At 34.2% G+C, this 27,437-nt stretch overlaps 3 protein-coding genes across 5 annotated transcripts; 2 read left to right on the top strand and 1 right to left on the bottom strand.

Annotated features, from left to right (window-relative positions):
- Positions 1–999: 999 nt before the first annotated feature.
- LOC133679997 (ATP-dependent zinc metalloprotease FTSH 7, chloroplastic-like) lies at positions 1,000–9,613 on the bottom strand. 3 transcript variants are annotated; one of them, XR_009836258.1, is made up of 14 exons: positions 8,609–9,613; positions 7,449–7,514; positions 7,227–7,361; positions 7,044–7,109; positions 6,343–6,528; positions 6,167–6,253; positions 5,966–6,079; positions 5,740–5,864; positions 5,544–5,652; positions 4,043–4,168; positions 3,142–3,462; positions 2,944–3,067; positions 2,092–2,484; positions 1,000–1,388 (listed from the first exon to the last, which is right to left on the bottom strand). XR_009836258.1 is itself a non-coding variant. In XM_062102766.1 (13 exons), the coding sequence occupies exons 1-13, from the start codon at positions 9,413–9,415 to the stop codon at positions 2,372–2,374; spliced, it is 2,379 nt and encodes a 792-aa protein (XP_061958750.1). In that variant the 5' UTR covers positions 9,416–9,613; the 3' UTR covers positions 1,936–2,371. The 3 variants fall into 3 exon arrangements, 1 of the variants encoding a protein (XP_061958750.1); XR_009836257.1 differs by lacking the exon at positions 1,000–1,388 and adding an exon at positions 1,416–1,761; XM_062102766.1 differs by lacking the exon at positions 1,000–1,388 and having other exon boundaries at positions 1,936–2,484.
- Positions 9,614–13,075: 3,462 nt separating this feature from the next.
- LOC133680128 (uncharacterized) lies at positions 13,076–18,494 on the top strand. The gene is made up of 6 exons (XM_062102951.1): positions 13,076–14,225; positions 14,314–15,362; positions 15,614–16,564; positions 16,808–17,125; positions 17,324–17,812; positions 18,123–18,494. The coding sequence occupies exons 1-6, from the start codon at positions 13,076–13,078 to the stop codon at positions 18,492–18,494; spliced, it is 4,329 nt and encodes a 1,442-aa protein (XP_061958935.1).
- Positions 18,495–20,593: 2,099 nt separating this feature from the next.
- On the top strand, positions 20,594–22,660 carry LOC133679325 (sugar transport protein 8-like). Its single transcript, XM_062101879.1, has 4 exons — positions 20,594–20,729; positions 20,845–21,164; positions 21,467–22,093; positions 22,187–22,660. Exons 1-4 carry the CDS (start codon positions 20,594–20,596, stop codon positions 22,658–22,660), a joined length of 1,557 nt encoding a protein of 518 aa, XP_061957863.1.
- The last annotated feature ends 4,777 nt before the right edge of the window (positions 22,661–27,437 follow it).

Here is a 27,437-nt window from a genome sequence, read left to right as displayed (position 1 = left end):
GTAGTTTCTTTTTTAGTACAAAATACAAAGACAAACAAGGTATTTTTTCTTCCATATCATCTTACTTCATTTATGCTACTTTTTTATTTAAATACCGTTTGAATATGGTGCAAACCATGTTTCTAAAAAAATTAATTTTTTTATTAAAAATTAATTTTTTATATATATTTTGGATCATTTTGATGCGTCGATCTCAAAAATAATTTTTTAAAAATAAAAAAATTATTTTGATACATTTCAGTACAAAAACACTTTGAAAAGTAATCGTAACCACACTCCCAAACAAACCCTGGTGTCATTTAATATGGGGATTATAAGATATCCTTCTAAGATATGATTACTGGAAATATAATTTTTATGATGAGTTGAAAAAGAAAATTCCCAATAATATACCTTTAATGTGTTAAGCATTATACAAGGGAATCGTGAGAAATTTAAACAAATTCATTATTTTATACCTAAAACTTGAACTATCTAATTTGACAATGAAAAAAAAAAATCACGCCCACAAGCACACGCATATTATATCAATTATAATTACCAAATAAAATTATTTATTTATTTACAAATTACATAACATGCAATTTCTTAAAAGATTACAAATAAAACTAAAAGATTTGAGGTACTATAGCCCAAGACTCAATTGCACCGTATAGCGTATACTACACTGTTTAATTAATCCATGGAATAATTGCCAGGTTGATGAAAATCATTTTAGTCATTGTATTTTTTATTTTTCATATTTAACCCTTCTAGTTTCAGAAGTTTACTTTTCGTTTCTGCAGCTTTATTTATTCGCGTTTTCATCCTTGAATGTGAAGACTTGAGAAACGAGGGAGAATATTAGAGAATTTTATTTTTCATATTTAATCCCTGTAGATTTAAGAGTTTACTTTTCGGTCCTGAAACTTCATTTAATTAGATTCTTATTGTTAGAATGTGAATAAAGTAGGTCATAAAACAGGAAGAAAGTCACTCCTTTCGATAATGAAGGAGAGATGAAGAAAACAATGAATGATTTCTTTCTTCTTTGTTTTTTAGCAATAAAGGCCATCATTCTTTGCCATAATTTCAAGAGGCAAGGTATCGAAGCAGAAAAGCTTCTGTTTTGAAACTTCCAAGCGAGCTGCTTCAAATTCCAAAACCTCTGTCAAGTTACAACCAGGACACGAAACTAAGTTTTGGATTTTAGCCAATAACCAATTAATTGTACGTGGTACTGATCCTGTCCTGTAAAATTATCACAAGAAATTCCAAAACCTCTGTCAGCTCTTGACGTTTGGAAGCATACAGCCTAAGCCGAATCTATGGCACTGGCTATTATATTCATGTCCTGCACATGAGACGTACACAGACGTGTGGTCCTCAAGACTCTTATGTATATATTCCTGTTGGAAGAGAGGGAAGATCAGTCATTTTCCTGAAAGCAACGCTGATATTTTAGACTCATGAAAATATCAATGTAAAATTTGAGAGTTCTTACAATTAATTGAAATACATGCAAGTTTGCTCGGTTATCTATATTAATAATAATAATAAAAAAAAAAATACAAGTGCAAAAGTGTTTAGGAACCCTGCACTTGTCTTCTTCCCTTCCCTATAGCATGATGACCCGACCAAATAACCGTGGTTGGCGGCTAAAATTTAACTTCTAGTTCTTCATTTTAGTTATTCGTCCAATGTTTATCCATTTAATGTCTGTTCCCCATTATCGGTCCCCAGACAAACACTTGCTTTTGGCAGGCTGATCGAGTTCCTCTCCTATGGTGAAACAGAAAGCATGGCATCCGCTATGAACCAGTTATCATCATTTCAATGGAGTTTCATCTTCACATCTGATGGTCCTAAACAATGAGGTTCCACCCAACTTTCAGATGCAAGAATCTGTAACATGGATATGACTTATATAATTCCTGTGAGAAAATATGCACAGTGTTTGTCACCAAAACAGCTTCTTTAACATATTATTATGTATATTTTCACAGAATAATCATTTATACAACTTGAAAAAAAGAGAGGTTACAATTGACAATGACCTGAAACTGTACCAACTTAAATAATTGCCAATGGACAACAGATTTCAAAACCAACCAGTAGTGTAAAGGGGGGCAATGTCAAGATGGTGAGAGACTTGGCTAAGCTCCGGCAGCAGCAAGCAGCAGATCAGCTTTTTCCCCATTTCTTCTGCATTTGGGCCAGTAATGTTAAAATGACATCAAAAATTTACCTCATTGAAACATAATGCTGTAGGAGTTCAGAGTTTATGCCATTAAGTTCATATTATAATGGCTTGAGGCACTACAGGCTAGCTCCATTGTTTGCATGATGGTGAAAAGCTGAGAGCACAATCACTGTTTCATTAGGCGCCTGCTTATAGCGGGAGAAATGACTCTTGCTTGCCTTCGACAAAGAGAGCTAGCTCTTTTGGAGCAACTACCAACTTCAACCACTCTTGCAGCTCCTCACCTTCTACTTTCTCTTTCTCTGAACCAGCAGATAAAAAAGAGCAAATGTCAGAACATGGAAATTACAGGTAGCAACTCTTCGAAACAATACAAACACTGAATATACAGTAATTCAGCATCATAAACAATTCAATATGCAAATCCAGAATCTAATCTACATCAACTTCTGTGGGCTGGGTAACCTGGATAGAATCAGATAACAAATACAAATTATGTTATTTAATGTAATGCATAGAGGAAAAAGTACACACAAAAACCACTTAAGCAGTTTCACGATTTTAAAATTAACCATAGTTAATGGTATTGGCATATTAAAAATTTAAAAGTTCTACTAGATGCGTAGCAAAGGTCTGGTAGTGAATTTAAAAGTCCTAATAAAAAGGATGTGAAGCAATTATTGGACTACAACTTGGCAATTCATCAATAATATAATGCATTGCACACTCTGGTAGTGAATTTAGCTGGCAGTAAGAACTACCTTCCAGATGGGCACCAAGCCCCTCCAAGACAGTTGGATTAGCACGCACAACAGAAAGTGCTACATCAAGGGCAGATTGCAGCAATGCTTTCACCTCTCTTTGAACAAGATCAACAAGATGCCCCTGTGGAGTTCATTTTCAAGTCAGTTTTTAAGCAGACTACTTGTGAAGGAAATGAATTTTAAATAACACAACACCTGATCCCTTCCCCATGGAGCAGCTCCAGATTCATCCATCCCTCCTCCAGAAAGTGTTGCTAGAGACACAGGACCTATTGTCTGATTAAGACCATATTCAGCTACTGCTTTGTATGCCATATCAGTAGCCCGCCGAATATCATCCAGGGCACCTGTCGAGACACGACCTGAATAAACAACTTCTTCTGCTGCCCGTCCTCCAAGAAGAGTAACCAAGCGGCCACGCAACTCATCAATGAAGAGCAAATATCTATCCTCGTTTGTTGGGGGTGTATAAGTAAAGCCCAAAGCCCCTCCTGACCTTGGTAATATGCTCAACTTCTAATGACATGGAAAGAAGTAATTGTTACTGTGTTATCTATACCATTTGGGCAACGCTAAGTGGTCCAAATATGATGTTCCATTTCTAACTTTTTGTAAGTCATACGCCCACAAAAACTCAGGCACTAGTTCTAATAAAAAACCATAGTACTTTTCAATATTAGCAAAGTTACTGGTATTTACCTCCATCTATTTATCTTCCTAGAAGATTAGAATTTTTTTTTCATTTGATAGTTCAATTCAATGACCCCTTTAGAATAATGTGCGCAAACAACTAAAAGGATTTGGATCTCCCAGTATTCCATATGTAAAAAACTTCTCCATGAAAACCTATATCCCAGGCCAATTAGAAAATCAGACAAGAAAAAATTGAAAATGCAGTTAACAATCAATTATAACATCGTTTTTGGGCTCAAGTAATGTCCTCGCGCACATGACAATATGACAGCAGTATGGATATGCCATTAAGGGTGTCATAATTTCCATGGATACAGCTTCACAATTTGCAAATTAATACTGTGAAAAGTAACAAATATAGAAACCTACACCAAACAGTTAGAGTTCCTGTAATGTTTATTACCTCTACACGTGGCTGTCCAGTAAGAATATTAGCAACAGCAGTACCTACTACTGCATGGCCAGCTTCATGACGTGCAACCACAGCCTTCTCGCTTCCTTGCAACTTGGCAGTCTTCTTCTCGATGCCCTATGAGAACAAATAATTGGTTGAGTTCTTCCATTATACTCAAGGTTTAAAAACTCACCTTTTTTTTTCAATTATAGCTGACTATTTATGACCATCAAGGAGTCAGGGAAGAAGGAACCCTTGGTATCTTGGAGCACAAAGTCACCAAAATCGAGAAAACATAGAAAGTGCTCTGAATTATAAGTAGATAGTAGAGCATAATACACATTAATACTTGCAAAACAGAGGAGCTTGAGTAATACAAAGACAAGTGGAAAATGCTCTCCAAGCTTGCAGCAGGCAACATTATATTCAGGCTCAAAGTATTTGAAGATACAGATAAAAGCAGCAAAGATCACCCAACAGTTGTAGAACAAAGGGCCTTCTGCATAAGAGCAAATTTCGCTCTAAATAACTGTAGGGCCTCTGGGGGCCTTCTGTAGTCTTGTTGAATTAGCTTGGAGTCCTGTTTTATATTTATTTAGCTGAACATGCTTGTTGTTTACTTTAAATAAAGTTTTCTTAAATTTTATAAATCACGGGCATTTGAAATTATATTCACAGCTATCAGCTGAGTTGTTTGTGTTGGGTCTTAGATTTGGTCTACAAATGTTTGTGGGTCTTATTACATATCCTGCACAGTTGCATTTCCCATTTTAGGGAAGTCCATATACATTCACGATTACAAGAAATCCTGAATTCCATACAGTTATGTAATTTTTTCAATTCCACAGCAATTGTGCAGAAATTTCAAATGCTTTAAGCTCTCTTCAGGACTGTTAAATGCAACCCTACTTCCATATGCAATGCTCATGGGACCTTGGCTGTGATGCCTTAGGAAAATCTACATGTGCAGCACAGACTTTGATTTCATTAGCATCAGATATCAAATTAACTTGCTCCATCAAAACAACCCTTGGTAAAAAACTTCACACGGTAAACCCTAATTATCTATCAATCTTTCAGAATTAGAAAAGAAGAAAAACCCCAAAGCACTGTCACAGCATTGATGCAGAACAGATGGCAAATCTTGATTTTTCTTGGTGAATCAATATCAACTTTTACCTCATTAACAACAAGTGTTAACACATATAAACACTTTGGCCATTGAAAATCTAGGTAAAAGTCACTCAAAAACTTTCTGCAGGTGTCCTACATGTCTTTTAGGGAGTTCTATAATAGCTGTCCTCAATCACCAACAGGAACTAAAATGTGAGAGGTTAAATTATTATCAATTGTCAATCTCTTGTCAACAAATAAAAATGTCTAAACTATAAATCAAGCAAGAAGAGCAACACCAGAGAAAACAAGAAAATTGATCACAAATTTCCTGCACCCATATCACCTTCCCCAAACACACACACACACACACACATAGTGAGAGAGAGGGAATTACAGCTATTGACCGCTCCACTGCCTGAATGAAATCAAATTTCTCCACTACTACTTTGTTTTTCCTTCCAGCCAACAAAGCAGCTTCGTTTACCAGATTTGCAAGATCTGCCCTGCATGATGTAAGAATTAAAAGGTCACAAAAGCTAATTTTGCCAGAAATAAGATAGAAGATCTAATATTAATCAAGGGGGGAATACCCAGTTAAACCAGTAGTCATAGAGGCAATGTCACTGAGGTTAACATCCTCTCCCAGAGGCAGTTCTTTCTTGGAAACATGTACTTTTAAAATGGCTTCTCTTCCATTCCTATCAGGTGTTTCCACCTAAAGACGAAAAATCAGACAAATTCCTAAGACATCAGACATAGGTGAACTATACAGAGTGCATGTGTCCTGCCAAGATGCAAGTGAATCAAAGTACAAACCATAACCACGCGATCAAATCTTCCTGGTCGGCGAAGTGCAGGGTCTAACACATCCGAACGATTTGTTGCACCAAGAACAATAACAGCAGAGTTGCTATCAAACCCATCCATCTCCTGCAATGCATTTCAAACATTTCAACTTCAACAATGACATAGCGAGGACGTTTCAGAAATGAAAAGACTTTCAAACAAGAAGCATACAGTGAGCAACTGATTCAAAGTCTGCTCCCTTTCATCATTGCTAACAATGCGGTATTTTCCATCACGACTTTTAGCCACAGCATCTATCTGCACAAGGAAAAATGTAACTCACGTTAAGAAGTCCATGGTGTTAAACATTTAACGTCCAAACACAATAAGGATTCCCATAATCTTACCTCATCAATAAATATTATTGATGGTGCCTCCTTCTTTGCCCGGGCAAAGAGATCTCTCACACGGGAGGCACCCATGCCGACATACAACTCAACAAATTCACTTGCAGAACAACTTATAAAGGGAACTTCAGCTTCTCCAGCAACAGCCTTTGCTAGAAGAGTCTTACCTGTCCCAGGAAGGCCCACCTGTAGGATAGACATAATTCTCACTAAACTTATGAAAATTTTGAACTAAGGCGTCAATCATTGCAGCCTCTTATATTTATCTTCTCGGATCAGGCCAGTCATCACACAATATTTCAGCACACACACATGCCAGCAGTGGTTGGGGAACTGAGCAATAACAACATTAGGGAAACCCAGTGTGCAAGAGTGATAAAATACAGCATTTATATCTAAGGAATAGAATCACTGCTAATACAGTGGCTGGTGAGAGAGAATGAATGTCTATCAACAACTTTCCAGTTTTTGGGTTCAGAGTTTACTTTCTCATGTTATCTTTGTAGATTGTCTGATCAGGTGAACATTGAAGAGGACAATGAGATGATTGGGTGGAGTCATGCATGGCAGTTTATTTTAACTGAGACCAGCAAAGTTGACATGTACAACTAATTCGGGTGATTTGTGCAGGAGATATGATCAACAGTCAACACGTGTTCAGGCAATAAACTTCCATCTCAAGCTTTTCTTTCTTTACTCACCAGGAGAACACCTCGAGGAGGACGAGCACCAAGTCTTGTATACCTGTCTGGATTCCTGAGAAATTCCTGCACGGTAAACATCAGCAAGTAAAGATCATTTCCTGAATTAGTAGGGTGGATTCAGGAAACCAAGCAAGACATTATGGTCCACTGGGAGTAACAAATAGATCCAATATAACATACCACAATTTCTTCTAGCTCTTCTTTAGCTTCATCAACCCCAGCAACATCAGCAAAAGTTATTGTTTCACCTTGCTCAGACACTTTTGAACCTCCAGAACCCCCAGACTTACGGTTCCTAACCTGACCAGCTGTATGCTGCACAACTTTACATAGATCCACTCAAAATCTTGCTACATTGCATTAGGTTCAAGACAAATGAAAAGGTAGGATGAAAGTTTGCACCTGAGAAAAGGTAACAGGGAAACGTTGAAGAAGCCCTGCAAGCACAGCTACGTAGAACAAAGCTATCTGAAAGGAACAGAAGAAAGTACGTGAAGTTAAGCCTCATACAGTGAGATAACTCCTGCAACAACACATCATAAAACTTATAACTTTTCTTTCCAACTTTCAAGGCATATGATGCACTTATTTTCCCCTTCTAACACATGCCTAGTACAGTGCAACAAGAACAAATGACTGCACAACTGTGCATGCACATATGAGAGAGATGTGTAGTGTCCAAAGTTGTGTGGCACATTTGGATGAAAATAAATCCAAGAATTTTCAATGACCACTTTAATTTGAGCTGTTAAGGGAAGTTCTTTTATTTTTTTTATTGTTGGGGTTTTGAGGGGAGTTTCCTCAGTTAATATTAAGTAAGATGTTGACAGTCAAATATCTAGATTCTCATTATTGTGATCACCCCATGCCACATCTTATCCCCCTTGTTGTATTCTTCTCTTCATTTTCCTCTAATAACATTTAACTTTTATCCAAAGAACAAAAAAAACAAGCAATAACCCATGCATCATGCTAGACAAGTGCTAGTGACCCATGATCAACATAAATGGGGTAGAAGACAAGAACAACATCGGAGAGAAAAAGGTTAACTCACATGAAGAAATGTGATATAAGTCATGCTAATAGAGAAGCAACAACGAGGAAATTAGCTAAAAAATACTGCAAATTCCCTATGAGGGTTTTCAAATCGCCAGTTCTAATGAGAATTCTGTTAAAAAGTACAATTTAATAAGTGGGAATCAATCTAGGTTCCATAACCAACTATTTAACAATTAATGTACATAACAGTATCTCCTAGGTAAACAGAACCCCAGATAATTAAATTTCAAGGATTAAAATTTGCTTCTCTCAATCAGTTCGTAAATGTCCAATCCCTATCGAATGGATGCGTGCTTCCTATTTTTAACATCAATGCTAGTCTACTCTAGTAATGCTCTTAAAAATCAAACTAATGTAAGACATAAACTTGCACTAGTTTGTATCAAACTCAACTAGCAAACTTGGAAACGAAATTAAAGAGGACAAGATTTCCACCAATTGCTCCTAATTAACTTCAAAAATCAAGAACATCAAATCATAACTAATTTCCAGTAAAAACTCACCAATGCTGAATTCAATAATCCACCGGACCTCTTATCAGGCGAACCAAACTCCACCTGATTCTCCAGCATTTTCTCATACGGAGTCTTAATATCAGTAGGCCTCGTCGTAGTATACAAAATCTTTTTCATAGTAGGCGTCACACTCCTTAACAAAGATTCCGAGTCTTGAAACTTGCTATCAACCACTTCACTGCTACTCTCTTGACCACTAACTCCTTCATCTTTCAACTTAAACATTATATGCACACCATCAACCTCCACTTTTTGCACTTGATTACTACTAATTTTACCCAAAAACTCACTATACGGCACGCTGACAAAAGTAGTGGGTTGCCTTGGCTCCGACCCGGGCAAAGGAATCCCGGGTCGAAGCAACCGCATGACGAACATAACAATCCCTAATTGCAAAAGCAAGACACCAATTTCTTGCGCTTGAATTAAAGGTTGCCATTTCCAATTCTGCTTCTTGGAAAACCACCATTGGCTTTTCCCTTGCTTCTCTCTCTTCTGCTTTGACCCTGAATTCGACGATGGCGGTGATGGCGGTGGGTTGTTTTGTGGCTCGGTTTCGGTGCTTGTTTTCTCGGTAGAATCGCTATCTTGACATCTGGCTAAGATTTTATAGTCTCTGATTTTGGTATTCGATAAAAAATTGAAGGATTTTGGGTTAATTGAAGGCAAAGTAAGGGAACTATTAATAGGGATAAAACGGTGGTGGAAAACCCTAGATTGGAGTCTACAGTATTGAAATTTAACAGTAGAAGAAGTAGCAGAAATGTATGTTATTGGTCTTAGAGTTTCTAGCATCTTTGAAATTGATTTTGTTTCGAAACCCTAATTAACATAGCAGATATAAAGAATCGATTGGGTATTCATGAAATTTAGTTATACGTGTTTCCTTCTACGAAAGAGATTTTTTTTTGGTTAGGGAGATATTGCAGCGAAAGGGAGATATTGCAGAGACTGCTGCTGGATATGGTAATAAATTTCCCCCGTGTTATTAAGGATAATCACAGATCAGTCCCCGGTCTTTGACATATCACTGATTCCCCTACATGCTTTTTTGAGGGGGAGTGGATGTTATTGTTTTTTGAAGTGATTTTTATTTGTATATTAAAATAATATATATTTTAAAAAAAAAATTAATTTTTATATTAGTATATTAGTTTATTAAAGTAATTTGAAAATATAAAAAATATTTATTTGAAGTAAAGAAAAAAATAAAAAAATTTAAATTTAAAATTTTTTATAAATATTTTTAAAACACAAAAGTAAATAAGACTTTAATATATCCATAATAGGCTACAAAAATTAGGATAAATTTAGAATTTATAAAATCCAATTCTATAAATAATTATTATAATATTATATAATATTGGTTCTTTCAACGGAAAGGGGTGCATGGAAAATAGTTTTTATTTTTTTGAGAATTATAGAAAAAATATATTTTAAATATTAATTTAATATGTTTTTGAAAATAAAAAATATTTTTAAAATATATCTAAAAAGAATATGTTCTACACTCCCGAAGTATAGGAATTGTTTTGGTGGCTTCCGAGCCTCTCAAGTTAAGCCCATTTTTGTCCATAATCGCCCATTGGTTTGCCCATTTAGGTCTGTCCACTGAAAAAAATCTATTACGTGATGTTTGCTTTGTTTCAAAAAAAAATATTAACTAAAAAACAAATGTGGGGGATTTGCTGTGCAGTAGTGGATTACCTTTATCTGGTGACAAACTATTCACAAATTTTTTTTTAAAAAATTTTAATTTAGTTTTTATTGAATCAAATTATAAGCTAATTTGTTAAGAAATGATGAGATTGAAAAACAAGGGACCACTAAAATACATGTAGGGAATGGGTGTTTAAAAAGTTTTAAAAAACTATTTATTACAATCTCCATACTTTACAAATCATAAATATTGGATCTCTTCGGCTTCCAAAATTAAAGGGAAAAATCAATTTTAATTCCAAACTTTATTTTCCTTGTTTTTTAGCCATTGGCTTGAGAAATGTGAGAGAAAATCACCTAAATCCAGTGTTAAAAAAAAAATTATGTTGGGATCGATTTCAGATTAAGGTTTTTTTACCTTGATATTTCCAAGAAAAAAAATTGATCTAATCTTGGTAAGAATTTTGGTTTCGGGTTTTGAGACGGTTTTTTAATTTTTTTAGACCATAAATGTGTTTATCAAGTTGCCTATGATATTTTCTATGTATTTTGGGTAAAAAATAGATTGAAAATATAGTTTTTGGTAGAAAAAAACAATAAGTCCTGTTTTCCCAATTGCCGTAATGCTAAAAAATTAGGCAATACATACAACGTGTTATCTGACATCTTTTTTTCCAAAAAAAATTGGGTTGGTCGACTCTAAATGCAAAAACAAAAAAGTAACCTAATCGCTCGGGCCCTAAAGAAATGGGCTAGGTCTAGCAACGCCTCGTCTTTTAAAATTATTTTAAAAAAAAATTGATGTTTTTTAATATGTTTTTTTTCAAAATTATTAATTTTATTTATATTTAGATTAATATCTCTTATCTCTTTTATTTTGTTTAGAAAACCTCTTTTAAATGACAATTATTTTTTTGTTATTTTGTACACAATTAATTTTTAAAGATATTTTTGTGATTCATCTATATTATTTTTTTAATTTTTTATATAGATAAACTTTATTTTTAAAATAAAAAACATTTATTTTTCATATATTAATTCTAATGTGTGTAGCTTTGTATAATATTTTTTTATTTTATTCAATCAATTTAATGTGTATCTATTTATATTATCATTTACCAATAAAGTGTTGATCTAGCGGTTAAGGCACCGTTATATCTCTGCAGGGGTGAGAATACAAGTTCGATCCTCAGGAAGCGTGCTTGTTGGGAGAGGCAGCCACGAACCCCGAATGAGACTAGTCTCACCTTTTAAAAGGATGTGAGGATACCTGGGTTAGCACTAAAAAAAATTTCTATTATCATTTGATTGAATAAAAAAAATGTTTTAATAAATAAATTTAACAAGTATAATTGGGTAAATGTCTTATTTTATGAGATCTAACATCTTAATCTACACTTGTCTCTTAATTTTTCAACTTTTATTTTTAATTATAATTTCTGACTTTTTTTTCATTTATTAACATCATAGTTTTGAAACTCGGCCTGGCGGGTCGACCCGGCTGACCCGAGGCTGGAACTGGGCGGAGTTTAAGAAAAAAATAGGGAAAAGCAAAATCCGGGGTGACCCGGTAAAAAACCTGGTTGTAATCCATTGACTTTTGTTTTATTTTTTACTAAAACGATGTCGTTTTGATTTAAATAAAAAAAGAATTGATCTGGACGATCCGGTCAAAACTCGGAACTCGAGCCTTGGACCAGACCGGGTATAAAAACTATAATTAACATACATAGTTTTGATTTATTTGATTAGATGTAGATATGAACTTTTTAATTTTCACTTAAATTTTTTTTAACTACAAAAACATGTTAAAAAAACTTATATATATAATTCTTTTATAAAAAAAACAAAATATTTAACCCAAGGCAAACACGATTATCTAAAAATATTGCATTCTAAGAAGATAAAAAGAAGAAAAAATATATGGCCAATCACTGCTTATTCTCTTTATTGCATTTCTAAAAATATATGCATTTCTAAGAAGAAAAAAAGAAGAAAAAAATGTTTAACTTCTTCTGTTATTTTTCTTTTGTAACCAAAAAAATAAATAAATTGAGTCCTGCATCGTTAGAACGTGGAAAAAGAAAAATCTTTTAACAGTCTGTGCCTTTTAACACGGGAATGAGACTAGGAGATGGGAATCAGGAGCTAAAAAAAATATCAGTTTCCACCGACGCCAAGGCCTGCAAGGAAATGAAATAAAATGGAGATATGGAGTAAAACAATGGGCTAAGATCATGCAGGTCCAATCTCTTGCAGCAATAGTAACTGTCCCTGATTCCCTGTACCTGTTTTCTTTCGTTTTTGTCCCCTGTCAACCCATGAATCAGGAGGAGAAGAGAAAAACACAAGTGGAAGTCCTAAATAAAAGGATCTCTCAAAGCTCACAACCAACCAAAGATTTCTAAAAATGAAACCAGTTAAAAGATTTTTCTTGGCTGTCATTCTTGGTTACAGCTGAGCAGATTTTTCTTGGCTGTCATTCTTGGTTACAGCTGAGCTCTCATTGTCAAGCTCCCCTTTCTTTTTTGGGATCAGAAGATTGGCTTGAATCTTTCTTTTTGTTTAGGTAGCCATTGATATTCCATCTTCTGGTTGATGCAATAAGAAAACCTTTTCAAAGATTATACTTGAAATGTTAGTCTGTTAACATGTAGATTATTATCCTATGTAATGAGTTCCATTACTGGGAGTCTGAAACTGCAGATAGTTAAGAGGCAGCCGGTGAATTACATGTTAAAATTAATGTCAATCTCTTTGATTCTTTCTAGATTGTTTTAGGGATAAAATTTTAAAATGGGTATTGATGCAAAGGAATTTCAAGCTTTCATGTGGAGAGTTCTTAAACTTTCCATGAGTTCATGCTCTGCATTTGTACAAAAATATCCATTTGCTTCAGGTTTTTCGTTAACCTTGCTGGCTTTATACTTGTTTTTTCCTTCAGTTTTCTATTTCTTGATTTACTCTTTACCATTTCTTGGTTGCACTGCTGTTTTTATCCGTTACTATTTGAATTCGCAAAAACATGGGGTGGTTGAGAGGAAGGAACATGGAATATCATCTGACGCAGCTGATGCTGCCAATAGAGATGATAACTCTTCTATTGAAGCTCGAAGAATGTTGCAGAGAAACGTCAACGAGAATAAAGACAAATCGGATACACACGCTGTTAAAGAGGAAAAGAACATGGTTTCCTCCATGCCTTCAAATGATGATTTCATTGGCAGAACTGCCTTGGTCGAACAAAAACCGAAAGTAGAGGAGAAAGCAAGCTATGCTTTGAATAGTGGAGGATGTTCTTCTTACAATGTTTCCCTTGGTGAGAATATTTCAGAATTCAGCGAGGCATCAAATCCTGAGACTGTCTCATTTGATGGCTTTAATGAGCAGCCTGCAAAACTTCTTGTTGGTGGTGAGGTGGAGTCGGAGAGCTCAAGCTCTGAAGTAGATGATGAAGAAGAAGAATCAGAAAAGGGTTGCAAAAACGCTGTAGAATGGACTGCGAATGATCAAAAGAATCTCATGGATCTTGGGGATTCTGAGCTAGAAAGAAATAGGAGGCTGGAGAGCCTAATTGCAAGACGTAGAGCAAGAAAGTCATTCAAAATGAGTAGTAGTGCTGCTCCAGGTACAATGCATCCTGTTTTGGTTGCAAGAAGTAACACTTTCCATGTTTCTAAGAGTTCAGATGACCGAATACCTAGTTCAGCCCCTTCTATTTTGTTACCAACCCAAAATCCATTTGACCTTCCATATGAACCATTTGAAGAAAAACCTAATCTCATGGCAGACAGTTTCCAGAAAGAATTTATGGCAGATCACCTGAAAGAAATGCTCTTCTGCAGGCATGAGAGCTTCTCTTTGGGATATTCTCCCCCCCTGGAGAACACACAATTAGATCAACATGAGGGCACAGGATATTCTAGATCTAAAATGCAATTAGGTAAGACAACTTCTGTTTTAGTTTCTTCATCAACAAAAAAAAATACCAGAGACCTCTGCTACTAATACTGAATCAACAAACTTTTTTGCAGACAAGGAAAATCATGGCCTGCTGGCTGATCATTCATTATTCCAACGTGGTGAAACCTTGCGTCGTGATTTAACTGTAACTGATCTTGTGACGGAAGAAGCCCGATCTTCCAATCAGGTTACTAACAAACGGGAACGGGATAGAGAAGTTGAAACCAGTAGAGTCAAACACAAAGGTGAAAACATGGGACAATCTCATGACAAGGATCCAAGTTTAGGTGATGGAAATGATATTCAAAGGGACACAGATCTAATCAAGCACAAGAAAATTTGGCCAAGACCATTTTCTTCTACAGAAAACATTTTTAATGCGAAGACAGCTGAGAATTCAGAAAGTCTACAGCCAACAACGTTCAAATTTCCCGAAGTGTTTTATAATCGTGAACCGAACTCTCTCCCTTGTCCAGTTCCTAAGGCGAGTGCTGTGGCTGAACCTTCATATGATTCCAGCCCGTCTGCAATTTACAACACAGGAATGGAGGAACATTTTTTTTACAAGCACAAGGATCCTTGGCATACCCATACCAATTCCATAGCTTCTGACATGCAAGTGGAGGTCTCAGAGATCGGTTCACCCCCTCTGACAGCAGATGGAATTGCTTCATCCAATGATGGTGAGTCCTTGGTTTATGATGGGGATAGTGAACAGGAAATTACTTCCGGGAGTGAAGATATGTGGGGAGCTTCGCCTCTTGCTCCAAAGGTTCAAGAACATGAAAACGTAACTAGACAAATATACGAGGTAGGGGAGGGGGATATTACAGAAGAAGGGTTTTCAAGGCTCAGGAATGAACCCGAGGATCCAACTTCATCATCACTTAGGTCGCTATCATCTTCAAGAGCTGAAATATCTCAAGAGGATCAAGCCCATTCAATGAGCATTGATCCAAAACACTTTAATTATGTCAAACACATAGTCGAAGGGGAAAGGGAGCAGAGGCCTTCTAATCCTTCAGATGTAGTTCCACCTGAACATTCCCAGGAAGGAATACAACTGATGGAGGATTCAATGCCACAAAAACCTTCTGAGGTGTACTTTCAGAAGCCGCAGGTCAGTTAATAACTTTAATATAATACATTATTACAGTTTGCGGATGAACTTGGATCAAATTACAGTTTCTTATGCTTACTGTCCATCAATTTTTTTTTACAGGTTTAGACTTCAGTTTATTAATTATTTAACTCTCTTTCCTAATATTAGAACACAGAATCTTGTATATTCTAATTCATATTTCTCTACCTTAAGAAAATAATTAGAAAAAGGCTGTTGGACTCATCATTGCAACTTAATAAATAAAACAGGAATCAAGGAATGCTCCTGGGAATTCTGCAGAAGAGATGAACATAAATTGCGATGCAGATGACACGGTCACATACGATGACAGGGGAGATTTGAAATCAAATGAAAACATATATGTTGGAGCTGAAAACTCCATGATGCAAGTAGTTATAGCCAATCTATCAGAACCGGCTGAGGAAAGTAATTCAAGATCTAACAGCGATATCATGAGCGAATCATTGATTAATCCTGAGAAGTCTGTAGAGTGTATGGACGGCAGTTGCAATGTAAATGACTCGAGGCTCCTCGTAAATGACCACTTTGAAGACTCGAAATCAAATGAAGACAGAGATAGTGGAGCTGAAAAAGCCATGCAAGTACTCATAAGTGATCAGTCACAACCAGATGTTGAAAGCAATTCAGAATCTAGAAAGCATATAGAGAGCAAATCATTAAATTCTCCTGAGAAGTCTGGAGAAGATGCAAACATTACTTACAAGGTGAATGATCCATTAGTTCACATTAAGAATAGCGTGGAAGAATTAGAATCTATTGAAGATATTGACCGAGATTATGAAAGGCTGACTGAACATTCAGACATTAAGAGCACTTTAATGCCAGTCGAGGTTGAAGACAACCCTACTTCAACTCAAGGCAGTAGAGAAGATCAAAGTACATTAATAGAAGTTGGGGTTTCTGGTGTAAACCAAAGTTTTAATGATCCCGCTACATCAGGCATACTGCCAGAATTGATAGTTGAACAAGCTTCTACCAACTCAAGTCTATCCTCATCTCCAAAGTCTGTTTTAGCATATAGGATCCCAGCAGATATAGGTTCTTCATCAGATTTCAGTCAACTGGTGTCCACTGATATGGAGGAAAGACTACCTCTGACTGCAACTCAAGATACCAGTCATGTGGTAAATGATTCGGTAGATCACCTATCTATTGATAACAAATCTGAAAAATCTAAGGTCTGTGATCCTTCAGTAGCTCGATATTTATGAAGGGAGTCCAGTAAAATTGTGTTCACATATCTTTCGTTTTCATATATCATTTTCTACTGTTTTCAACTGTGATTAAATCCCTGTAATTTTCAAATGTCCCATTCTTCTCATTCCCATGCATGTATACAACAGTTTTTTCGGCATTGATATAAAGGCACAAAAGCCCATCTTAGTAAGATATCTGAACTAGATGCACCATGCATTGAGCAGGAACCATCTAACACTCAAGGGAAGCCTACTAAAGAAGCTATTGAGATGGAGAATATGAAGGGATCATCGCTTGATGACGAGGAAACCATGGAGGATTTAAAATCCAGGAAAAACATAGATGACGATTCAGAAACATCGATTGGTAATGAGGCACCTGTAAAACTGTCGAAACCACAGAAGGAAATTAGCCCCAGATCTTTCGAGCATCTTGAAGATGCATCTGCAAGACTCGCTGACAATGAAACAAACATTGATGTTTCAAAATCCGAGGGGGAGCATTCTACTTCAGATGTTCCTGGACTTATGGTAGAAGAAGAGGTAGTCACATGTCAACCTGTATTATGTTCCCTACATTGTTCCACTTATCACTGCACTTATGTCATCTTGACATTATGGATCATTTTTACTGGTATTGTTTCGTTTTCCTTCTAACTTCTGCACCAAAGAATTATTTTTACACATTTTTAGCTAGTAAAAATAACATGAAGAAAAACTAAGCTATGTGACATTGAATAGGAGTCAACAAATCGTCCAAGAGATGTTGCTGGAGAAGTTAACCTCATCAGTGAAGTTAGTGATCCATCGATAAATAAAAAGGAAGATTTGGAGAAGTTAAGGTCTTTTGAAGGCAGTGAAGGTGAACCTCAATTTTCAACTAGACGGGAGATATTTGTGGAACCAGTAAAACCAGCCAACATCACTTCCCTAGAGGACCATGACTACAGTCCCAGAGTATTAACTGAAAATGAAACAATTGTCGTATCATCTCAAGCAATGGAGGATGTTGATAATTCAAGCAACAGCAAGGAAACTGACGGGTTTGGAACACGTAGAGCAGATCAGGAAATTGGAGACTTGTTAAAGCCAGCAGGTGCCATTGGCACCTCAGAAACCACCAAGGATGTCCAAGGGAACCCTAAAGATTTAACAGATCAAAAGGCTGTCTTTGACCCATCAAAACCGGCAGTTGATGGTGAAAATATCTTAGTGACTCTCGAAGCAAAGGTAATATGATGTTCTAAGCAGTGTTTTTCCTTCCAACCCATTCTACTGCTAAAATGAGGGTGTAAAAGAAGGGGGGGGGGGGGGGGACTTTGCTTCTGAAGCTGCCATGAAATGGAACTGCAGTTGTAAAGATTTGAATTTCTTTTCTTTTTCCTCTCATTCTTTAAACTAAATAGAGCATGAAATTTGGTATACCCTCATTTTCCTCTCACTTGCAATTTCTTCTCTATTGCTTTCACAGCAATTGAATACTAGTAACTCCTTTCCAGCTCTGTGACTTTGACCGGGACTATATACTCCTCATTTGCAGGACTCTGCAGCTGACATAATTCATAATGTGAATGAAGCGGTTGCGAGTGAATTTATAAACAATGAGAAGTTCAATCATGTACAAGACAGTGAAGATGACGAATATCAAAGACTAGATAGCCAAGAAAATATTATGGAACCACTTAAAGCAGTGGCGTTTACAAATTCAGAATCCATCAGGGACCTTGAAAGTGAATCAAAAATATTGGCTGAAGATGAAGTTAATGCCATCCCATCATATCCGGCAGGGGAAATTAACAGTTCAAATGACAGAGAAAACACAGAGGATCCTGGAAAGTCAACTGTTCATTTAACTGTTATGACCATATCCGAGCCAAGCAGGGGTTATGTCAAGCAGGATCCTGGAACCTGAAGACAAAACTTGAGATTGATGGACCGATCCACCAGTCACAGAATCACTCAAAAACACTATGAACCCTGAAGTTAAGATTACAAAATCAGAGGCAAGTGACAGCTACACCGATCAGCTTGAGGTATCATATAATGGCAAATATTATATTTCTGTACAAATGTACACGAGAGGAGTTAAAATGCCATTAGTTGTCGAGTCAAGCTGACAGCAACTGACAAGGTTAAAACCTTAGTTTCTCTCATTCTCCACAGTATAGCCAACTTTCCAATCTCTCTCTCTTTTTATAGTAAATAGAAAGTTTTGTTCTAAATCAGATCACATGTCAATGCTACTTTATGAAGCTAAGCACGAATCCGATCAACTTATTTCCTGCATGCATATGTATACATTGATGCATATTTGAACATATACTTACCTTTTCTCATTTGATTGACAGAACACTAGTCCTCTAGTGTTGGAAAGATTTTAGAGGGGTTTTCGCAACCATTTCTTGTTCCTATTTTCTTCAGGTACAGCAGAGACCATATTCTGGAATTTTATGAATGAATTGAAGCAGTGACTGGAATTTTATGTTGACATCCCCCTGTTTGAGAGTGTAGTTGTGGTTATTTTTCAAAGTATTTTTCATGCTGAAATGCATTAAAATGATAATTTTTTTTATTTTTTAAAAATTATTTTTGAGATCAGTGCATTAAAACGATCCAAAATACACAAAAAATTAATTTTTAGCAAAAACAAAATTTGAATTTTTTGGGAACTACGTTCCCAAACAAAGTCATATAGATAGGTTCAAATCCAAAAAAAAATTTCAAATACGTCAAACCAGCTTTTTGATGAAAATTTAAAATTTTATTATAAATCAAAACCCTTAAATACCAAAAACAATACTTAATTTTTTTTACCCTAGTAATAGTGAATAAAAAATTAAACTAGTAAAACTATTTTTTTAAAATAAATAAAAATTGAAAAACATAATAATACGGAATTAAAAAAAATAAAAAAGTAAAACTAATCAATGAAAATATCTATTTTTCCAAAAAGCTCCTACATCATTTTTTTTATTTCCTTCTTTATTTTCCTTAAGATTCATGTCCTTTCTTTCTTTTACTATATGTTGCATCAATCATAAATGCTTATTTGTAGAAAACATTTCTCAACCGCATTAATGCTATTCCTGGAAGGAAACTGATCGTTTCGTTATGAAAAGGCAAAGAAAGATATTTTTGCAGAATATAAACCAGTGGCAGAGTCATCAGTAGTGAAGGATTTAGATGACAGGAAAAGATTTAAAAAAAAAAATTGCCAAAGATTTTGCAGTGTCTAGAATGAACAGAGAGACCCCATTGTGAGATATAAGTGATACTTAAAAGAATCCAATGCACAAGAGACGGGAACAGTATCGGGCAATCTCCATCAACATTCTTCTACAAACACCAGGAGGCAAAGCCAACAAGTGATAGCAGGAATGTACCTGTCATCTGTCAGACTATCAATCTATTGCTGAGTGTTGTTTATGAGTTACAATATCTATGCATGTCTGAGTTGCAGGCATCGTGGCCATGTTAATTTGACAAATTAAATTACCATAACTCATTTTTTAATTTCTGTTTCTTTATTGTTTTTTATGGCCAACTCATGCTGAAGAATACCGATCAGAGAGCAGAAGAAGGAGGTATTTTTATGGTTAACTTGGCTGGTTGCTGATTTGGAGAGAATAATTATATAAGATAAAAGGATAGTCCAGAAAAGTTATCCACAGGTGCAATCTCAAACAAAGAAAAAAAAATTATCCAAAAGAGAGATTTTAGGAATCGGTTAATGAAATCTGATACTACTTAGAAGAGCTTGATACGATAAGAACCATTATTTAGCTCTCATCAATAAACTTCTATCGTTGCTTAATTTCTGCCACCTGGCTAAATGCTTCTGATCTGCTATCAAATTCCTAGGTAACAAACTTCTTCTGAACTTCGAGCTCTAAAGATGACTGTCATGAATATATGTTGCAGCTTTTCCGATTCATCCAATGACCTTATCTGATATTGTTATTAAGTGAAAACTCTTTCTATTTTTCAGAGGTATCAGATTTAGGTAAAACTATGCCCGAGTTAACCCTGGTCGATGGATCTGGTGTTCGTCGGGACTTACCTGCCAAGCTTACATGGCAGGTCATTGTTTGTACCGTTATTGCAGCCTGTGGTGGTCTCATGTTTGGGTACGACATTGGAATTTCGGGTACATACCTAAACTAGATCAGGCATGCTAGTTTTTTGTTTTTTTATTGCCTGACAAAGCACAGATAATCTTATGTTAATTGTTTTCTCGTACTTGTGGTTTTATATGATTCTAGGAGGAGTGACAGGAATGGATATGTTTTTGGAAAAGTTCTTCCCTGAAGTTTATGTCAAGAAGCATCAAGCTAAAGCAAACAACTACTGCAAATTTAACAGTCAACTTCTCCAGCTCTTCACATCTTCCCTCTACCTTGCAGCCATTGTAGCTTGCTTTATCGGCTCAATTTGTTGCAAGAAAAGGGGCCGCAAACCCACCATGCAGATTGCCTCCGTCTTCTTTCTTGTTGGTGCCATTTTAAATGCTGCTGCTCTCAACATTGGCATGTTGATCGCTGGAAGGCTTTGTCTGGGCGCTGGAATTGGTTTTGGAAACCAGGTGAAATTCAAACATATATATCAGGCATTACCGATTATTTGAGAAGCTACTTCATATATTTTTTTTAAGGTTGTTAGAGAATAGTAATGAACACTCACTGCTTAGTTACCTACTCTTGCTTAGGATTGCTTCTTATTGTGGTCGACTAACATATTATAACACAATATATTAGAGTGATTTGTGGGATCTTCAACTTTGTACAGAAAGGAATAACAGAACACCACATTATTTTACTCAACTTTTACATCACTTTCAGCATGTTTGCTGCTTCCAAATAACTTATAAGAGAAATTCTAATGCAGGCAGTGCCATTATTCATATCAGAAATTGCACCTGCAAGGTACAGAGGAGGCCTTAATCTTTGTTTTCAGCTCCTTATCACAATAGGCATTCTAACAGCTAATGTGATCAATTATGCCACTTCAAAATTACACCCCTATGGTTGGAGAATTTCACTGGGTGGTGCAGCATGCCCTGCTTTACTTCTCCTCCTTGGCTCTCTTATGATCGTGGAGACTCCGACGAGCCTCATAGAACGAGGGAAGAATGAAGAAGGGTTGTATACTTTGAAGAAGATTAGAGGCGTTGATAATGTTGATAAAGAGTACGAAGAAATTTCGCATGCTGTTGAATTTAGTAGACAAATCAGGCATCCCTTCAAGAACCTTTGGAAACAGTCAGGTAGGCCTCAACTAGTATGCGGTGCGCTTATTCAAATCTTCCAGCAGTTCACAGGCATCAGTGTGGTCATGCTTTATGCCCCAGTTCTCTTTCAAACCATGGGGTTAGGTGAGAATGCATCATTGATGTCGGCTATAATGACTAATACTGTTAAACCAATAGGCACTGCGTTTGCAATTGTTGTGGTTGATAGATTTGGTAGAAGAGCATTGCTCATTGAAGCAGCCATTCAGATGTTCATTTCTTTGGTGAGCCAAAAACAAACGTCTCGATGATTTCAATTTCCACTGCTGATATCTGTTTTAGCACTACTAAACCAGTTCATTATTTGCTCCTTACAGGGTGCAATTGGAGTAATCCTCGCAGTGCATTTGCACTCCACAAACGTTGTGGCGAAACACTATGCCGTACTTGTGATCGTCTTGGTCTGTGTGTTCTTGGCTGGTTTTGCTTGGTCATGGGGTCCCTTGGGATGGCTAATCCCAAGTGAAATATTCCCGATAGAGACTCGAAGTGCTGGCTTCTCCGTTGCTGTTATTATGAATTTTGTTTTCACATTTCTTGTTGCTCAAACATTCCTCACCATGTTATGCCACATGCGAGCCGGGACTTTCTTCTTATACTGTGCTATGCTAGCTGTAATGTGCCTTTTTGCCAAATACTTTCTACCTGAGACGAAAGGAATCCCAATTGATGAAATGGTGGAAAGAGTGTGGAAGCAGCACTGGTTCTGGAAGAGGTACTACAAGGATCATGATACTGGTAAAGGAGGGCTGGAAATCCAAGATAAACCTAAGGAGAATACAATTGCATAGAATTTCTTATCGTTTCTTTTAACCATAGGGTTTTCCTTCGTATTTATTTTTCATGTCTTGATTGGCACTGAGATCATTCCCTTTAATAGCAAATATTAAGTTGGAGATGATCTTGATTATGGTAAATAGCTTGAGTTTTAGTGTTTATGACAAAGCCTGTTCCTTGTTGATGCCCTTTTATTCGTAATAAATCTTGTCGAGGAAGATGCAAGATTTGTTCAACAAAAACTCCTGTGTATTGCAACAAGATTGATGATTCATCTCTTGGCTCATAGTGCTTAACAGACTCTGAAAAAGATACAGATAAACAGGGAAGGAGCACCGTGCAATCTTATTTTGTGTCCCACGTAATGTAAGCAATGAAAGTACTTGTATTTTGAAGTTCCTCGTGTCACGGCATACTTTTTTACACAATTGCAGCATCGACAAACTCATTGGAACGAGCAGCAGCAATGCAACCGGCAAATATGTATCTGCAGTAGAAAACAACAGTAATCTATCTAACTTTGTTAAGAATGCTTGGTGTTCTTGTGGTTATTCTATTTGGAGAATGGAATGGTGGATGATAGGAAAGAAAATGCTCCTCTAACAGTGTTCTTGATACTCGATTCATTGTTCAGATAAAAAATTATAGTTTTTTTGAATCATTAATTTAATTTAATGTGATCAGATTTTTTCTTTGGCCTAAACATATTCTATTAGTTCATAAATATATCTGTTAGATTATTTATATAATTTATCTGAAATAAATTTTATTTAGTTATAACAGATCTCCATCTAACTATTCAGAATCACATATTATTACAAACTCAATTATATCATTTATGTTGTTAAATTAATATAGTTTCACTAGCTCGTATCTTTAATCAATCTATTAAACATTTATGTCTGAAACAAAGTTTGTTTTATGAACAAACAAAACCATAAGTGATAATAATGAGTACAGTCCAAGTTATCCATAATAAAGGATATTGTGAGAGATTTTAGGAATTAGATGAAAGTCCAAACTCAGATTTTTCTTTTCTTTTTAATTTGCAACGCATGCAGAGATGATAATGATCAACCAGTTCAGAAACAACTTCATGCATAATATCTATGCATAAGAATTGGACATCCATGAGTTTTTTATTCTTACAATCCAACCTTATAGGATATAGTTTTTTCGATTTTATTAAGAATATTTCTAATTAATTGTTTTATTTTCGTACATAAATAATTATTTATTTATTAACGCTAAATCAATTAATGAAATGAGGTTAAACTAACCAAATTTCATTAGAAAATGGAAAAAAAAATAACATGTCCAAATTTAAATAAATAAAAAGTTAGAAGACATTAAAATTAAATGAAGTGGGTGATAGGATCGAAATTCAAGAGGGCAACTATTGACTATTGTTTGTGTTTGCAGTTGGAAAGTAATTTTTTAAAAGTTTAAATATTTTTGTTTGAAATTAAATATTTTTTTTTTGATGTTTTTAGATTTTTTAAATGTGATTGTATTAATAATAAATTTTTAAAAATAAAAAATATATTATTTTAATATATCCTCAAATAAAATATATTTTAAAAAACACCGGTATATATAGGTTTATATCCTTTGAACCTGACTGTTGGTAATAGTGCACTTTAACATCTTTGCTGGTGGCCAGCGTCCAAGCTACCATTCCAATCATAGTTATTAAATCCGGACCGGTCCAGCGGGTCGACCTGGTGATTTGATCGGTCCGGGTAAGGCAAAAGACCGACCATTGTAAAAATAAGACAAAAATCGGTCGAACCATGATTCGAACGAACCCAGATGAGATCTTTTTTTTTTCAAATGTGGTTTTTCTCGTAAACCCCTCTTTTTTAATTTTTTTTTAGTTGGTTATTAACCCTTTTCAAATTTCAATATATAAATATTAGAAGAATGTTTAATTTTTTTAATGTGAAATTTGAAACCTTTTAATATATATACTCTATGTTCTCAAGAAAAAAAGTTAATTTTTCAATATGAGATTTGAAGCTTTTTAGTATATATACTCTATGTTTACAAGAAAAAAGTTATATTTTTTCAATGTGAAATAAAAAAATTTTTGATTTAAATCTTCAACTTAAAAGGATAACATAATATCTTTTTAATGTGAGATTTAAAGGATTTGAAACCCTTTAATATATATATTATATGTTCACAAGAAAAAAAGTTATTTTTTTTAATGTGGGATTTGAAACCCTTTAGTATATATATTTTATGTTCTCAATAAAAAAGTTATTTTTTTAATATAAGATTTGAAGTCTTTTAGTATATATATTATATGTTCACAAGAAAAAAATTATATTTTTTCAACGTGAGATAAAAAACTTTTTAATTTAAATCTTTTAGGATAACATAATATCTTTTTAATGTGAGATTTAAAAGATTTGCAACCCTTTAATATATATATTATATGTTCACAAGAAAAAAAGTTATTTTTTTAATGTGGGATTTGAAACCCTTTAGTATATATATTTTATGTTCTCAATAAAAAAGTTATTTTTTTAATATGATATTTGAAGTTTTTTAGTATATATATTATATGTTCACAAGAAAAAAATTATATTTTTTCAACGTGGGATAAAAAACTTTTTAATTTAAATGCTTCAACTTAAAAATATAACATAATATCTTTTCAATGTGAGATTTGAAGGATTTGAAACTCTTTAGTATATATATTTTATGTTCACAAGAAAAAATTAATTTTTTCAATGTGGGATTTAAAACCTTTTAGTATGCATACTCTATGTTTATAAAAAAATTATGTTTTTTCAATGTAGGATAAAAAACCTTTTTTGGTTTAAATATTTCAACTTAAAAAGATAACATCATATCTTTTCAATGTGGGATAACAAACTTTTTGGTCCCCTGGGGCGTAGCGTGGTGGCAAAGGGTTTAAGATCTGCATAGCAGGTCTTGAGTTCGAGTCAGGGCGTGCACCTCTTGTAAGAGCCTGGGACAGCCGGGGTTTTACTCATTTATTTGGGTCCACAAAGTGCGCTTTCCGGAGAGTGGGATTTCCTCGAATAAAAAAAAAGATAACAAACTTTTTGATATATTTTTTAAAACTTTATTGTTTACAATATATATAACATATATTCATATGAATTATTTTTTAATTTTTTCATATAAAATATTAAAATTTTTAAAAAAAATTTAATTTTTTTAAGTTAATCTATATAATTCGCAACCTAATCTCTTAACTGGATCAATCCTGAATGGAGGTTGATAACTATGATTCCAATCTATGCGCTGTAGATATTATCCACTACAATGTAAGTAGGTATTTAATATCAATTAATATCTTTTAAGACGTACTTAAAAAAGATATTTAAGACGGCCACTTTGGATTTATGAAACTGTGGTTAACTTAGAGCAATTGTTAAAAAAAAAACATGGTAATATAGACTCCTTAAATATTATTAGCATGTACTGTAATTTTTTTTAACTCTTAACCACCGGAGGATATGATTCACGTGTATTCTTAAATTTCATTTTAATAGTTAATTGTACATCCATAATTATATTTTATTCATTTGTTAATTGATGTGACCATCTCCAAGACTCAATTAATTCTGGATAAAAATTATTGGATGTTCATATATTATTGATCAATTATTTTATTTAATTTTATTTACACTAACTTTTTTTAAAAAAAATTAGAATGTATTAGTTTTTCCTTTTATTTTTATACTTGATTTCATGCATAATTATCAGATCTCATCCAGACTCAGCTGAGAAATCGGGTCTTGAATTATACGGATTGACTCAGGTCAACCAAAAAAAAATTAAAAAAATATTTAAAATTTTAATATTTTATATAAAAAATTAAGAAACAATATATATGAATATAGATTATATATATTATAAATAATGAAGTTTAAAAAGATTATTTCAAAAGGTTTTTTATCTCACATTAAAAAAATATTATGTTAATATGTTTTCTTTTAAGTTAAAAAATTTAAACTAAAAAGATTTTTTATCTCATATTGAAAAATTATAACCTTTTTCTTATGAATATAGAGTATATATATTAAAAGACTTCAAATCTCACATTGAAAAATAATTTTTTTCTTATGAACATAAAGTATATATACTAAAAGGTTTCAAATCTCGTATTAAAAAAATAAATTATTCTTCTAGTATTTATATAGTGAACTTTGTAAATGATTAATAACCAGTTAATATATATATATATATAAAGTCTCTAGTTAGGAGAAAAAATATATTTGAAAAAAAAAGGGATCTCGTTCGGGTTTTGCTGGGTCGCAAGTCAACCCAGTTTTTGCTTATCTTGGTCTTTTATCATACCCAGATCAATTCAACCATTAAATTAACCGAATCTTGGATTGACTCACTAGACCGATATAAATTTAATAACTATGATTTTATATTGTTAGTTGATTTCGCGAGGACTAATCATTGTTACCTTGTGATATGAAAATAATTTTTAAAATTAAATAATAATAAAAACTTGTAATAAAAATTATTTATAATAAAAAATTAATTTTTAAAATTAAAAAAATTCAATCATGATTATCTGTAATGGAAAAAAGGAAAAAGAAAAAAGAAATCAAACCCTGTATAACCACTTATCTGTAATAAAAGGAAAAAAGAGAGAGAAATAATTTTCAAAATTAAAAATTTACTTAAAAGATTATTGTAATTTTGCTTATATGCATAGATTAGTTTATACCATTTAATTAATTTATTTTTTCAAAAAGAAAATATAATAATATTTCTATCATCTTCATCTTTTAGCTG

The sequence above is a fragment of the Populus nigra genome, chromosome 19 (assembly GCF_951802175.1).
Source record: "Populus nigra chromosome 19, ddPopNigr1.1, whole genome shotgun sequence".
Classification (NCBI taxonomy): Eukaryota; Viridiplantae; Streptophyta; class Magnoliopsida; order Malpighiales; family Salicaceae; genus Populus; species Populus nigra.
The sequence above is the reverse complement of the archived record's forward strand: the minus strand, read 5'-3'. Positions and strand labels throughout refer to the sequence as shown.